Source organism: Zychaea mexicana (assembly GCF_025766255.1).
Source record: "Zychaea mexicana strain RSA 1403 chromosome Unknown BDB00scaffold_27, whole genome shotgun sequence".
NCBI lineage: Eukaryota > Fungi > Mucoromycota > Mucoromycetes > Mucorales > Lichtheimiaceae > Zychaea > Zychaea mexicana.
Genome location: NW_026516690.1, coordinates 179,195 through 191,231, shown reverse-complemented (window position 1 = coordinate 191,231; position 12,037 = coordinate 179,195). Strand labels below are relative to the sequence as shown.

Genomic DNA, 12,037 nt, shown 5'->3' with positions numbered 1-12,037 from the left:
ATCATGAGCATTGTCTTAATTGATTTACACAGAAACTGACAACAACGGAATCCTGTTGAAGTTCAAGTCAGAACTTAAGTGGACAACACTTTAGTACTTTACACAAATAACTTCTTGTCTGCAAGCATATTGAGGCTGTCCGCCGTTTAATTTTTGGAATTCAAATCTCTGATATTAGGACGATGAGCGGATACTTATTCTTGCAGGATACGGTATACGTCAGCGTTATTATGGGATACACAATTAGGGTTCTTTGAGGAATCGCAAGTGCCCAAAAGTGATACTTAAACAACATTACGTTTCTCCTAATACTCTGCTTATGAAAAAGCACGGAAATATATACATACAGTACCGTCGATTCCTCAATTATATTGTGAGCAATGTATAGCTAGCATAACAGGTTTTCGTAAATTCTATGTACATAGTAGATGTTCTTTCATAGATGGATATACAGTAAAATGTCATAAACGTCGGACAACCTCTTCGTTGTACAGTATGTATAATATCGATTGAAGCTCCAAGACGAAAAAAGCAATTATCAAAGCTACAAGAGTCTACGCGCTTTCACGCTTATCACAACGACATCTATTAATTTGTCTTGCAAGCATCCAAAAAAAAACGATCCTTTTGATTTGCTGCATTTAAAATGAGCCACTATGACGAAGCTACAGCATGAATCAAAACTGGAGCATGCACACGGCATTTTGGACAATAATGCGAGTGTGTACCTTGCGTGCTACAAAAAAATATTTGCGAAATGATGAATACTGCACTTGGATAAAGGTTTGAACATATCCAACAATATAAACAATTGAAGATTAAGAAAACTTTGATTAATTGATATACAGTAGTAGGCGTGAAAACAACTTATACAAAGTACGATTCGTTTCAAAGTGACCCTTTGTAACGACACAGTTTTCTTGCCGACACTTTATGAAAATATATTGTATGGTAATCTTTCACATCAGCCGGTTCCTTATATAACTAGAATAAGGTTAATCACATTGGAGCTTCTCAGATCCCTACTACAACGCTACGTCTGGCGTGGAAAGCAAATTCCACGCTTTAATTACTGGATTTAGTAATAAAGCTCGATACGGTCATCATGCTGAAAGAGTAAATACATACTCTAAAAGGACTATGTCGCGCTGAAAAGTGTTACTATGTTCCACGATAACGCGTTTAAAATCACACGCACACACACTTACACAAGTGTCGTAGTGCGTCGACGGTGCGTGTACATCTACGGAAAATAGTAAGAGGTGGGGACTGTGGGAAAGCGTATCACCTAACCTGAGAAGATTACAGCATTATTCTGCTCAAGCAGAAAAAAAAACAATGAAAGCTCTTTCTCGTTTTTCTTCTTTTCCTTTGAAACATATCTTTCTGACAGAAAACCGGAATTATAAAGATGACCAAGAAGCTGCCCTTGTATGATGAACTTCCAATCGATCCAAAGTATCCACCCAAGACAGCCTGGGGTGTTTGGGGCGAAGACGATGATCTTGGAACTTTAAATCTTTTGACCGAAGAGCGCGTCGCAAAGGTAAAGGAAATAGGCAAAGGGCTTCTCGTTAAAGAGAGATTAAAATCTGACAACGATGTAATCGACGTTAATGAAAGGAAATGCTGGATAGGCTGCACAGAAGTATGTGCGTCGTGGTGCTGTATTTTCATTGAACTGGAACTTGGAAAACCCTGTAAGTACTCTTCACGATTGGGGTACTTCTTCCCCTTCTGAACGCTGACATACATTATGTATCGCAGAATCCACCACTTTTCAATCGCACAAAGATCCAGCACAATATTCGCAGCCGTTTGCCTGAAGGCAAGCGATTTGATGACGTTTATGACAACTTTAATACCCAATCGTCGTCCCAATGGGACGGTCTTCGACATGTATGCCACGCCGACACAAATATCTTTTATAACAACGTTCCAATCTCTGACATTACTCCTGGACCTGATGCAACTGATCGTCTCGGAATCCACCATATGGCACGTCGTGGCATTGCTGGTCGTGCTGTGTTGTTGGACTATGCTCGATGGGCAGAAAAGCAAGGCAAAACCATCAACCCTTTAACACGGCATGAATACACAGTTGATGAATTGGACCAAGTGGCAAAGGACCAAGGCATAACTTTCGAGCCCGGCGATGTGCTTCTCGTGAGAACTGGTTGGATGGGCGTTTATGAGAAAGAAGGTGAAAAGCTCCCTGAATTGATGGATCTTGCAAAGCCGCAGTGCATCGGTGTAAAGGCATGCGAAGAGACCTATCGATGGATTTGGAACAATCGGTTCTCGGCAGTTGCTTCCGATGCCGTAGCATTCGAATCATTCCCGGTTTTGGACTGGAGTAACTCGTGCCGTAAGTAAGAAAATATGAACCACAGACGCATTCGGTGTCTGTGTACGAATAGTATTAATGATGTCTCTATAACAATTAGACTCTCAATTCCTTGGTGCATACGGAATGCCAATAGTACGTAAAGCTCTTGTTGATGATAGCTGACGTTTAGTAATGCAGATACTCACCTCGTATATCTCTATTAGGGTGAAATGTTCTATTTAGAGGCATTGGCTGAAGACTCTGCAAAGGATGGTCAATATGAATACTTGTTTACCAGTGCTCCGCTCAACAAGTACCAAGGTGTAGCAACCCCACCCAATGCTATCTGTTTGAAATAATTGTATACTGTTGTTGTATTATACATATATCCACGTATATCACTGATAAAACGGCGTGCTCTCCTTCTATTACTGCAAGATATCGTGTACGCAGACGAAGAAAAAGAAACCTCTATTTAGCAAAGAATACAACGCAAACAGATGCTATACACAATGTTTGGTAATTATGTTATCATCTATCTCATTTTGCGTATAATATGTATGCTTAAGTTTTGCAGGGGGGGAAAAATCTTGAAATTATAATCCTATCAAGCAGATTTACAAAATCATCATCAGTTATAGCCTTTCAAAGCATTGTGCTACACTTGAACGGATCATGACTGTTTATAAATGAGCTCAGAAAATTTGCTCGAGTAAAGCATGATACTTTATAAAGAATTTGACAGCAAGGAGTATGTGAACGAAATGCGGAGGACACCGGTTTGATAGACCCCGACAAACCGAACAACTGCTCGAATAAGCAAGCAACTCCGGTCTGTGTTTTCGAACTTTCAATGAATCCCTACATGATCAATGGCTCATCAACAGCACAACCGTCGCCTCAACAACAGATAATTGGTGCTGCTTCGCAACAACAACAAGCATCACAGCAGTTAGAGCAACAACCGACACAACCATACTCTGCTCCGTTAATTTTACCTGCAACGACCCATGTCACCGAAGCCGATCAAACAAGCGCTGACATTCCTCGAGCCAAACGTAGCCGAGCCAAACGTAGCTGCGATTTATGTCGAAAACGAAAAACTCGGTGTAATGCGGACGTCGTTCAACCATGTAATACGTGCCAAAGCGCCGGGGTCCAATGCGAGTTTCTCGTGGAACAAAAGAAACGAGGCCCCAACGCTCGCAACTATGTCGGTACATTGGAAAGCCGGTTAAAACGGCTTGAAGGGTTATTGCAAAAGGCACAAAGTTCGGAGCCCCATACGGAAACTGTACAGGGATTAGCTTCTACTACTAATGGCGCTACCGCAACTGATAAAGCATTACCACAAGAGCAGCCGCAACAACCACAGCAACAGCAACAGCCTACACAGCACGATAGTTCATCAGGCAGCAGAAGTTCGAGTAACTCACCACCACCAGTTGGCGAAGACTTTATGGCAGATTGCATCGATGAAAACCGTTTAAGCAACAGTCAAATTTCAACCACATCAGCAGGAACAGGAGCAGCGCCTTCACTCAACCATGTTTGCAAATCGCTAGATGCAGCAGAAGGGCCTACGATAAAGCACACATGCGGCGAGCTTTTGTCTGTAGATCCGTCTTTAGAGCTTGTGGAGCATTTAAACCAATTACAGCTGAGCGATTATGAACGGACACGATACATCGGTGGGAGCGCAGGATACCATATGATAGACCAACATCTGTTCAAAAAGAATTGGCGACATCGCATCCGATCACATCCAAACTGGGTTGTACAAAAAGTGAACGACGATGACACGGAACATGTAATTATTAAAGCCGAAGAAATGCGACACATGCCAACGATGATGGCTGGAAAACACGCTCTGTTACGATTCAGTTATTTACAGGATATACCATCGATCACCCCTGAATTGGTCGATTGCATGATCCATGCGTAAGGACTTTGCTATATTTGTTCAAAGTCGTCGTCGATTACTGATTTCAATCACAACGTCAATAGGTTTTTCAATCATATCCATCCACATTGTCCAATTCTCAACAAGGTGTCGTTTCTGGAACAGTACTATTTCCAAAATCCACACGAGCCCGATGAATATCTTCTTTACGCAATATGTGCTGTAGCCACGCAATTTCTATCCATGGAAGACGATCTCGTAACTGGAACGACGGTAAGCCGCGAAACTGTCGTATCAGTTCGAAATAATTTACGAGAAAGAGCAAACAAGATCCTTGAAGTGGTGTACAAACGATCCCAAATATCAACAGTGCAAACGCTTATTCTGCTTTCGATGTTTGTGTCGATGGCTCAAGATGACGACGATGATTCTGTTCACTGGTACGTAGTGAGTAAGGAAACACGTGAAAAGTAAAACAGCAAGCCTCATTAAAACCAATCTATTCTATGCCATAAAAATAGGTTTATTACTGGCACAGTAAGTTATATACAATCGCACGTACCATTGATAGAGAGACTGCGACATTTACTAACCAAAAATATTTTACTAGGCTATTCGTATGGTATGTGCTTATAGAATTCTCAACGAAAATGAAAATGCAAAATATGCTAATCTTATGAAAAGGCACAAGATCTTGGGTTACATCGTAGCTCCACACGGTGGCTATTACCAGAACACGAAATCGAATTACGACGTCGAATATGGTACGCAGTTTACGTCATGGACAAGTGGATTGCAGCAGAGCTTGGAAGGCCAGTTGCGATATTGGACGAAGAGTTCGATGTAGAACTCCCCTCGGTATACGAGATTACATCGATCTATCACTCCGAATTAAGAGATGCCCAGTTACGACACATGAAGCCCGCTCTTTTACTTGATGCCGAGACTGCTTTAAAGGAGAAACGACCCGTTTATGCAGCATTTTTGCACATGATATCGCTGGCACGAACACTTGGTCAAGTACTAGTATCACTGTATTCGCCAAAAATGCAGTATGCTGCACGACGTAACATTTACCTTGTTGACACGCTCAATATGGCACTCACGAGGTGGAAAATGTCCGTCCCACCCGATCTTCAGTGCGAGGATAACAAACCCGATAAGGCATTTCCCAATGGAGGTAAAGTTCTTCAGCGGGGTCATTATAATAGATGGCTGCGTTCGACAATGAGTGGTACCAACTCTTAAATGTTGAAAAATTCATAGGGATGATGCATATCTTCTACAACTGCGTTGTATTACTTCTCCATCGTCCATTTATTATGGATCAAGATTCGGCGAATATTAATCACGCACTACAGTCACTAAGTACATGCACCGCAGCAGCAATCAACATCATTGACACTGTAGAGGCATTGGAGAATATGGGTGTCATCTGTATGCCTTGGTGTATGGTTGGATAGTAAGTTTGCGTAGTATTTAATAATTTGGTAATAGCAATATTAGCAATGGAATCGAAATTAACGGGTAATTTTTCAGTGCGACTTTCCAAGCTGCCATCGTCTTCCTTTTCAATGCTAGGAGCGATAATGCATTTATTCGTCGGCAAGGTGCCAAAAACTTGATGCGTTGTGCATGGGCATACAAAAAGGACGAGTGTATGAGCAGGAGCCGAACTTCTAATGTACTCTGTCAGCTTGCTCGGCGATTCTGCGTACCTATCGTTGCAGAAGAAACAGAATTAACAGCGAATGAGTTGTGTAATGATTACAGCTCTGGCATTGATCGCTCAAGGAAACGTGATTATGAGGGAGACAGCGTTACATCTCGACGTTCAAGTTCTGATAAGCAACCAAGAACAGCACTGGGATTTGGAAACACGAGCGAAGAGGCTATATACTACACCTCGCTTCCACGGGAGATGGGATTTTCTACCAACAGCACCTCTGCATCATCAGAAAATCTCGAAAACAGCGATGCTTCAATACCAAAGAATAGCAGTAGCTCACGATTGCCACTACATGACCATTCTTGTTGCACTCCAGCAAACACGGCGAATACTATTATGGACATGTTTTACCCGACTGAGGAAGGCAGTGCAAAGAATGGTTCAGCGACGTCAGCACAATCGCAACAGCAACCGGGAACAGAGCCTTTGTCGTCGACGACAGCAACGACTGCTGCGCCTAACCACGACAGTTGTAGCTATACTGCTAACGAATCGTTCTCGCAGCAGCCAGAAGGAACACCCCCTCAACAGCCACAGCCCGTTGATAGTGAACAACGGCAACAGCAGTTATCTAATAATATGCCCTCAGCTGTGGGTAATATACAACAAGATATAGATTCTTTGCTTATGGGTCATTCACAGCAACAACCTCATCAGCACCAAAATGGCAGCACAGATACAAGTTTTCCATTTGAGGCACCATCAAGTTCGATATTAAATCAACCGATTGGCTCACAGTTTGACCTTGCTAGTCTAGCGTCAGATGTTCCAATGTGGAACTTGCCTAGTGGTGTCACTTGGAGCGAATGGGACTCACTGTTGAACGATGCGAATGCAGAACAAGTTCATCACCACCACGATCAACAGCAACAACAGCGATAAAATAATAATAGAAAGGACTAATATGTATTCTTTTGTTATACCCTTTTTAACTTGTACATTAAGAAAATAAATAAACAAGAGTGAACAAACAACAAGGCGCGGACAAGCTAAATAACAGTAGACAAAAAGATAAATGAAAGAGAAAGAAAGCAATTACAAAAAAACGGTACATATAGTAGAGATGAATATAAAGGGGTCCAGGAAGCGTCTATCCAGCGAATTCTGCCTCACTGGGTGGTTCAACAAGCTTTAACATCAAAAGATCGCCAACTTCACTAATTTGTTTCAGAGCAAAGTCTATAATAAAGGAAAACAATAACGACGTTAGTAGTAATTCAAATCTCCCTTTCTGTTTTGGAAAGCCCAGCTGCATTTATCATGCAAGGCGAAAAAAACAAGGGGAGAGTGCGTGCAAACTTACCTAGATCTTCGCGGGTATGTGCTGCGGAGACGCAGAATCTAGCTCGTGAGGATATGATGGGCGTAGCCGGGTAACCACCCAAACAGACTGCAATGCCCCGTTCAAGCAAACCTCGGGAGAATGCACTAAAAATGATACATAGCAACACGTCAATGAAATGGCGTTGATGATAGTGGCAATATTAATGGCATCAACTTACGGCATCTTGGCAGGGTTGAACAACAAAAGCGGAATGACTGGACTGCCATGATCGCCATAGACAATGAAGCCCATTTGTCGCAGGCGGGAAGAAAAGTACAACGCGTTTTCAGCGAGCTGCTTGATGCGCTTACGGCCGTCGTCAGAACCATCTTCACCACTAATGAGAGTCAGTTGTTAATCATACAGGTGCCATCAAAAGTGGTTTGGTTCAAGAAAAGTTGGACTTACCAGATGATACGCATTGTCGTCATGACCTGCTGTGCAACAGGTACCGACATGGGCTCCGCATAAACATAGGCATGGTTCTTGAGTCGCAAGTGGTCAATGACACTCTTATCAGCAGCAATGTAACCGCCAGCAGCGCCAAACGATTTAGTAAAGGTTCCCATCATGATATCGACGTTGGCAGGGTCGACGCCGAAAAAGTCGCAGATACCGCCACCGTTTTCGCCTAATGCACCAATGGAATGTGCTTCGTCAACATACAAGTAGAACTAAAACAAGTTGGGAAATGTGTAACACAAATAAGTCAGTGTTTTGTGCTTGATATATGTGGAAATATCATGCTCTCGTATCCCACAAAGGCCCTAAATAATTTACCCCAAACTCTTTTTTGAGTTCCACAAGACCGGGCAGGTTAACCATAGTGCCTTCCATAGAGTAGAGGCCTTCGACGATAACAAGGATCTTTTTCCAGGGGCGATGCGTGCGTGGCTGCCCTTGCGAGATAACCTCACGAAGGAGTTCACGGAGGTCATCCATGTTGTTATGCTTAAAGACGCGGACGGATGCACCTGATAGTCGTACTCCGAAAACAATCGAGGCGTGGTTTAATTCATCCGATATGACAAGGCATCCCTTGATGATGGAATGGGGTTGGCATTGTGGGTCAGTGAGTTTGATTTTTTTCACATAAAGTTACAGGATCAAGAGTAACGATTCATTAAAAGTGGGTACCTTATCAACGATAGCAGGAATTGTGGTCGAGTTGGTAGCAAAGCCCATGCTGACACACATGGCATCTTCTTTGCCAACAAATCGTGCAACCATGCGTTCAACTTCGCCAAGCAAATGAGTTGATCCTGCTTCAGCACGAACGCTCGTAGATGCCAAGCCATATTGATTAGCAGCCTTTTCGACAGCATCAGCGCAAGGGCCTTTGTTGTCTGAGAAACCCAGGTAGTTGTAACTTGCTAGATTAAGCTTGTTCGACTTTTCGCCAGTCAGGCTATAAAAGTTGTTGTTCTTTGTTTACTACTTTGTGTTCTCTGCCTCCAATTTTGTGTAGTTGGTCATACCTAAAAGTTCTATGAAAGTCTTTGCTCACGCGCTCGAGAATGTTGATGGTTCGGCCTGCCACACCGGTGACGGGTCGGTTCCAGCAATCACTACATGGATTTTTTTTATTCAGGTCGTGTTTTAGTCGTTTCAATTCAATTCGCTGGTCTATGAGAGCAGGACATGCGAACGAACAAAAGAATTAAAGGGCTCTTGTATTACCGAATACGCATGTAAAGACGTCGAGTGTAGAATGAATCGAAATCTGATACCAAAGGCGCGTAACCCTAGCAATACATATAACGTGTGTGTGTTATAAAATTGTGTCAAAATTGAAACACGGTCCCATGATATACATGAGGGGAGCCTTTTTCTGACTTGTCAAAAAGGAATATGTATATAATAATTACATTGCTTGTCTTAAGGTGGGCATAAGCTTGAGGTTTAGCCACTTTGCCAAGGATATCGCGCAAGTGGCCAAACAGAATAAGCACAAAGTAGTTCAAGTATGTCAGAACCAAGACATACAAGGGGGCAGCATCCATCTTGTGCTCAAGATCGTCGTACTTCATTTTAGGTTTTCGTGGCGGTGTCCATCTCTTTGGAGCTGTTTGCTGATGCTGCTGAACGAGAGTGGAAGTCGACGAATGCAAGAGCCGAGAAGACACATCAAGGTGATGACTCTTTTGAAGAAACGACGGTGGCGAAACGCTGAACGAATGATCAGACGACGATTTCGGGGTCGTCAGATTGATACTGGGAATACTGATCGTATGCGCCCTTTTTCCTTTGCCCATATTGGTTGTTGCTGTTGGTTGCTGCTGCTGCCCCTAGTAAATAAAGAGAAACTAGAAAGAAGAGGGAAAGATTCGACAGTTTGTCGTGCGTTCGAGTGTTATTTGTTTCCGCGCCCCGCCCGTCTGTTGGCCGATAGGGATGGTGGGTGTGTCTGTAAGTGTTTTATGTGTCACGAAGGCCGGCCGGAAAGATTATTTGCCTGGCTCTTCCTAAGCCCTGGGCTACAAGTACTCCTCTATGCATAGTGACAGTCGGATGCTGCATGCCTCTCCGGCACCTCCAAACTGTGATAATACTGCTCTCCACTGCTCTCCAGACCATCATTCAAACCAGATGAATCGCCTTTGTTCGCCTTCAACTCATGCTCCTTTACTGGTAAAAACTAACGCCAATCGTTTCGCTTTTTTTGTTGTCATGCCATCGGACTCGTTTTGAAGGTAGCACAAGCAATGTTCGAGATGCATGTTTACGGTCGGTTGCCAAGCGTATGACACAAATTACTATGGGAACGCCGAGTACCGTGTTTCTATTATGCCATTTTATCGGGTTTCTTTTTTACCTTCAAGGGTTTGTAATATGTAAAAGTTATCTTATTCGGGTTAAGGTTGAAACGAGACAATTTCATTGGCTGCTGAAATTTTGTATCGCAGACAGTAAAAAGCGTACGCCTGAGTTCCGCTCAGTGCAAGAGCCGGCATATATACAGCAGACACATAAAAACGCGAGTTTGGGAATGTCCAGTCCCAATATTATCAAATCGATACTTAAGTCCAACAATGGGCATCTCAAAAAGAGTAGCTTTGATGAAGAGTATGCATTTCCACGACATCATTTGCCGCAAGTCATGAAAGGTTTCCTTTTCTTTCTGTTTTCATATTTTTAAATCAAAGCGAAGAGAGGAATGATCGCTTGACGCACTTTTTTATTATTGTACCAATTATACTTGGTAGATGACAGCAAAACCCCACTCGTCCTTGTTGCGTGCGGCTCATATTCTCCCATTACTTATTTACATTTGCGCATGTTTGGTATGTCTTTTTATGTTTTATCTTAGATATAAAGCAAAACTAGGAAACCTCAAAGTTAGTTAACTTTCAGATACATATGCCTGAAAAACCAAAGAAATGGCCAAGGATCGTTTCAGAGAGAAACAGGACTTTGAGCTTATTGCTGGTTATTATTCACCGGTGTCGGATGCATATATGAAAGAAGGATTGGTCGAGGCAAAGCATCGTGTAAAAATATGCCAGCTTGCAGTGGAATCAACGTCCGATTGGCTTATGGTTGATTCTTGGGAATCGCGTCAGGAACAATATCAGCGAACTGCCCTTGTTTTGGATCATTTTGACCACGAATTGAATGATATTGGGGGAGGCATTAAAACATCTACTGGTAAGGAAAAGTACGCATAAGATTCAACGGGAAGTTTTAACGACAGATATTCAAATTGTTTTAGGCGAAAGGAAGAAGATTAAAATTATGTTACTGGCAGGCGGTGACCTGATCTCGTCGTTTGGTCATCCAGGCGTCTGGTCCCCTGAAGACGTAGGTGTTTTTTTCTCTCAAAGTGAAAAGTAAGATCTGTTACTAAAGTAGTATACCTTACATCAGTTGCATCACATCGTGGGTCTCTACGGATGTGTGATTATTGAAAGGTATGTTTTGGCAACTCGCTTAATACATATCATCTACAATATCTTACTATAAATAATATATAGAACGGGAACCGATGTGTACGGCTTCTTACTATCACATGACGTTTTGTACGAGCATCGAGTAAGGATTTTAAAAAAACATCGACCTTTTATATCAGATATAAGATAACCTGGTTTAAATTGAATGTAGATGAATATATCGGTTATTAAGCAGCTTATTCACAATGACATTAGCTCTACAAAAGTCCGGTACGTTGTTGTTAATTTATACTTTGGCGTTACTATTAACATTCCTGGGTTCCCTTGTTCCTGATTTCATTTTCGCTGTATATTTTGTATCTAGATTATTCGTGAAACGTGGCATGTCTATCAAATACTTGCTGCCAAACCCTGTGATTGACTACATTTACAAGCACGGGCTGTACAAAGCACAATCTGATACTTTATGAACCTAAATGTATACATAAACACGCACCCTTACCCCGCGTTCTCCCTTACACATTCAATATTTCTTACTTAGATCCATGTCGTACCATATATTTTGTTTGTTTATATAAAGCATGCCCTGATTATCAAGTCCATAGCAGCCACGGATAAGGTAGTATAAAAATGGAGTGGTATAGATTTACCCACCGGCTTTTATTCGGGTAAAGCAAGTAGAGCTACTAACATATCTCGCGAGCCGATCCAAACCAGCAGCAAAAGCAGTACACAGTAACTTTTGTAATATATGTATAAATGTTCCCATCCAGGCAGTAACACTCCTCCTTCCCTTCATTCTGCATCATCCATTATCGTCGTGTAAGAAGAAAAAAGACCAAACCCCACAGTAGAATGTTGT

General features: G+C 42.3%; 4 protein-coding genes across 4 annotated transcripts; 3 read left to right on the top strand and 1 right to left on the bottom strand.

Moving 5' to 3' along the window:
* Positions 1 to 1,411: 1,411 nt before the first annotated feature.
* Positions 1,412 to 2,688, top strand: BDB00DRAFT_761891 (uncharacterized protein; the record flags this gene model as incomplete). Its single annotated transcript, XM_053119295.1, has 5 exons — positions 1,412 to 1,546; positions 1,638 to 1,700; positions 1,768 to 2,368; positions 2,448 to 2,482; positions 2,554 to 2,688. The coding sequence occupies 5 exons, from the start codon at positions 1,412 to 1,414 to the stop codon at positions 2,686 to 2,688; spliced, it is 969 nt and encodes a 322-aa protein (XP_052980755.1).
* Positions 2,689 to 2,992: 304 nt separating this feature from the next.
* Positions 2,993 to 6,860, top strand: BDB00DRAFT_818265 (fungal-specific transcription factor domain-containing protein). Its single transcript, XM_053123135.1, has 8 exons — positions 2,993 to 3,251; positions 3,330 to 4,270; positions 4,337 to 4,672; positions 4,754 to 4,769; positions 4,843 to 4,854; positions 4,917 to 5,412; positions 5,499 to 5,694; positions 5,772 to 6,860. The coding sequence occupies exons 1-8, from the start codon at positions 3,183 to 3,185 to the stop codon at positions 6,841 to 6,843; spliced, it is 3,138 nt and encodes a 1,045-aa protein (XP_052980754.1). The 5' UTR covers positions 2,993 to 3,182; the 3' UTR covers positions 6,844 to 6,860.
* Positions 6,861 to 7,051: 191 nt separating this feature from the next.
* On the bottom strand, positions 7,052 to 9,540 carry BDB00DRAFT_761898 (pyridoxal phosphate-dependent transferase; the record flags this gene model as incomplete). The annotated part of the gene is made up of 8 exons (XM_053119297.1): positions 7,052 to 7,140; positions 7,265 to 7,389; positions 7,464 to 7,622; positions 7,694 to 7,959; positions 8,066 to 8,323; positions 8,423 to 8,693; positions 8,966 to 9,030; positions 9,154 to 9,540. 8 exons carry the CDS (start codon positions 9,538 to 9,540, stop codon positions 7,052 to 7,054), a joined length of 1,620 nt encoding a protein of 539 aa, XP_052980753.1.
* A 244-nt stretch (positions 9,541 to 9,784) lies between these two features.
* Positions 9,785 to 11,899, top strand: BDB00DRAFT_305701 (uncharacterized protein). Its single transcript, XM_053116858.1, has 9 exons — positions 9,785 to 10,392; positions 10,492 to 10,569; positions 10,664 to 10,933; positions 10,998 to 11,086; positions 11,153 to 11,196; positions 11,260 to 11,317; positions 11,387 to 11,445; positions 11,540 to 11,653; positions 11,756 to 11,899. Exons 1-8 carry the CDS (start codon positions 10,029 to 10,031, stop codon positions 11,643 to 11,645), a joined length of 1,068 nt encoding a protein of 355 aa, XP_052980752.1. The 5' UTR covers positions 9,785 to 10,028; the 3' UTR covers positions 11,646 to 11,653; positions 11,756 to 11,899.
* The last annotated feature ends 138 nt before the right edge of the window (positions 11,900 to 12,037 follow it).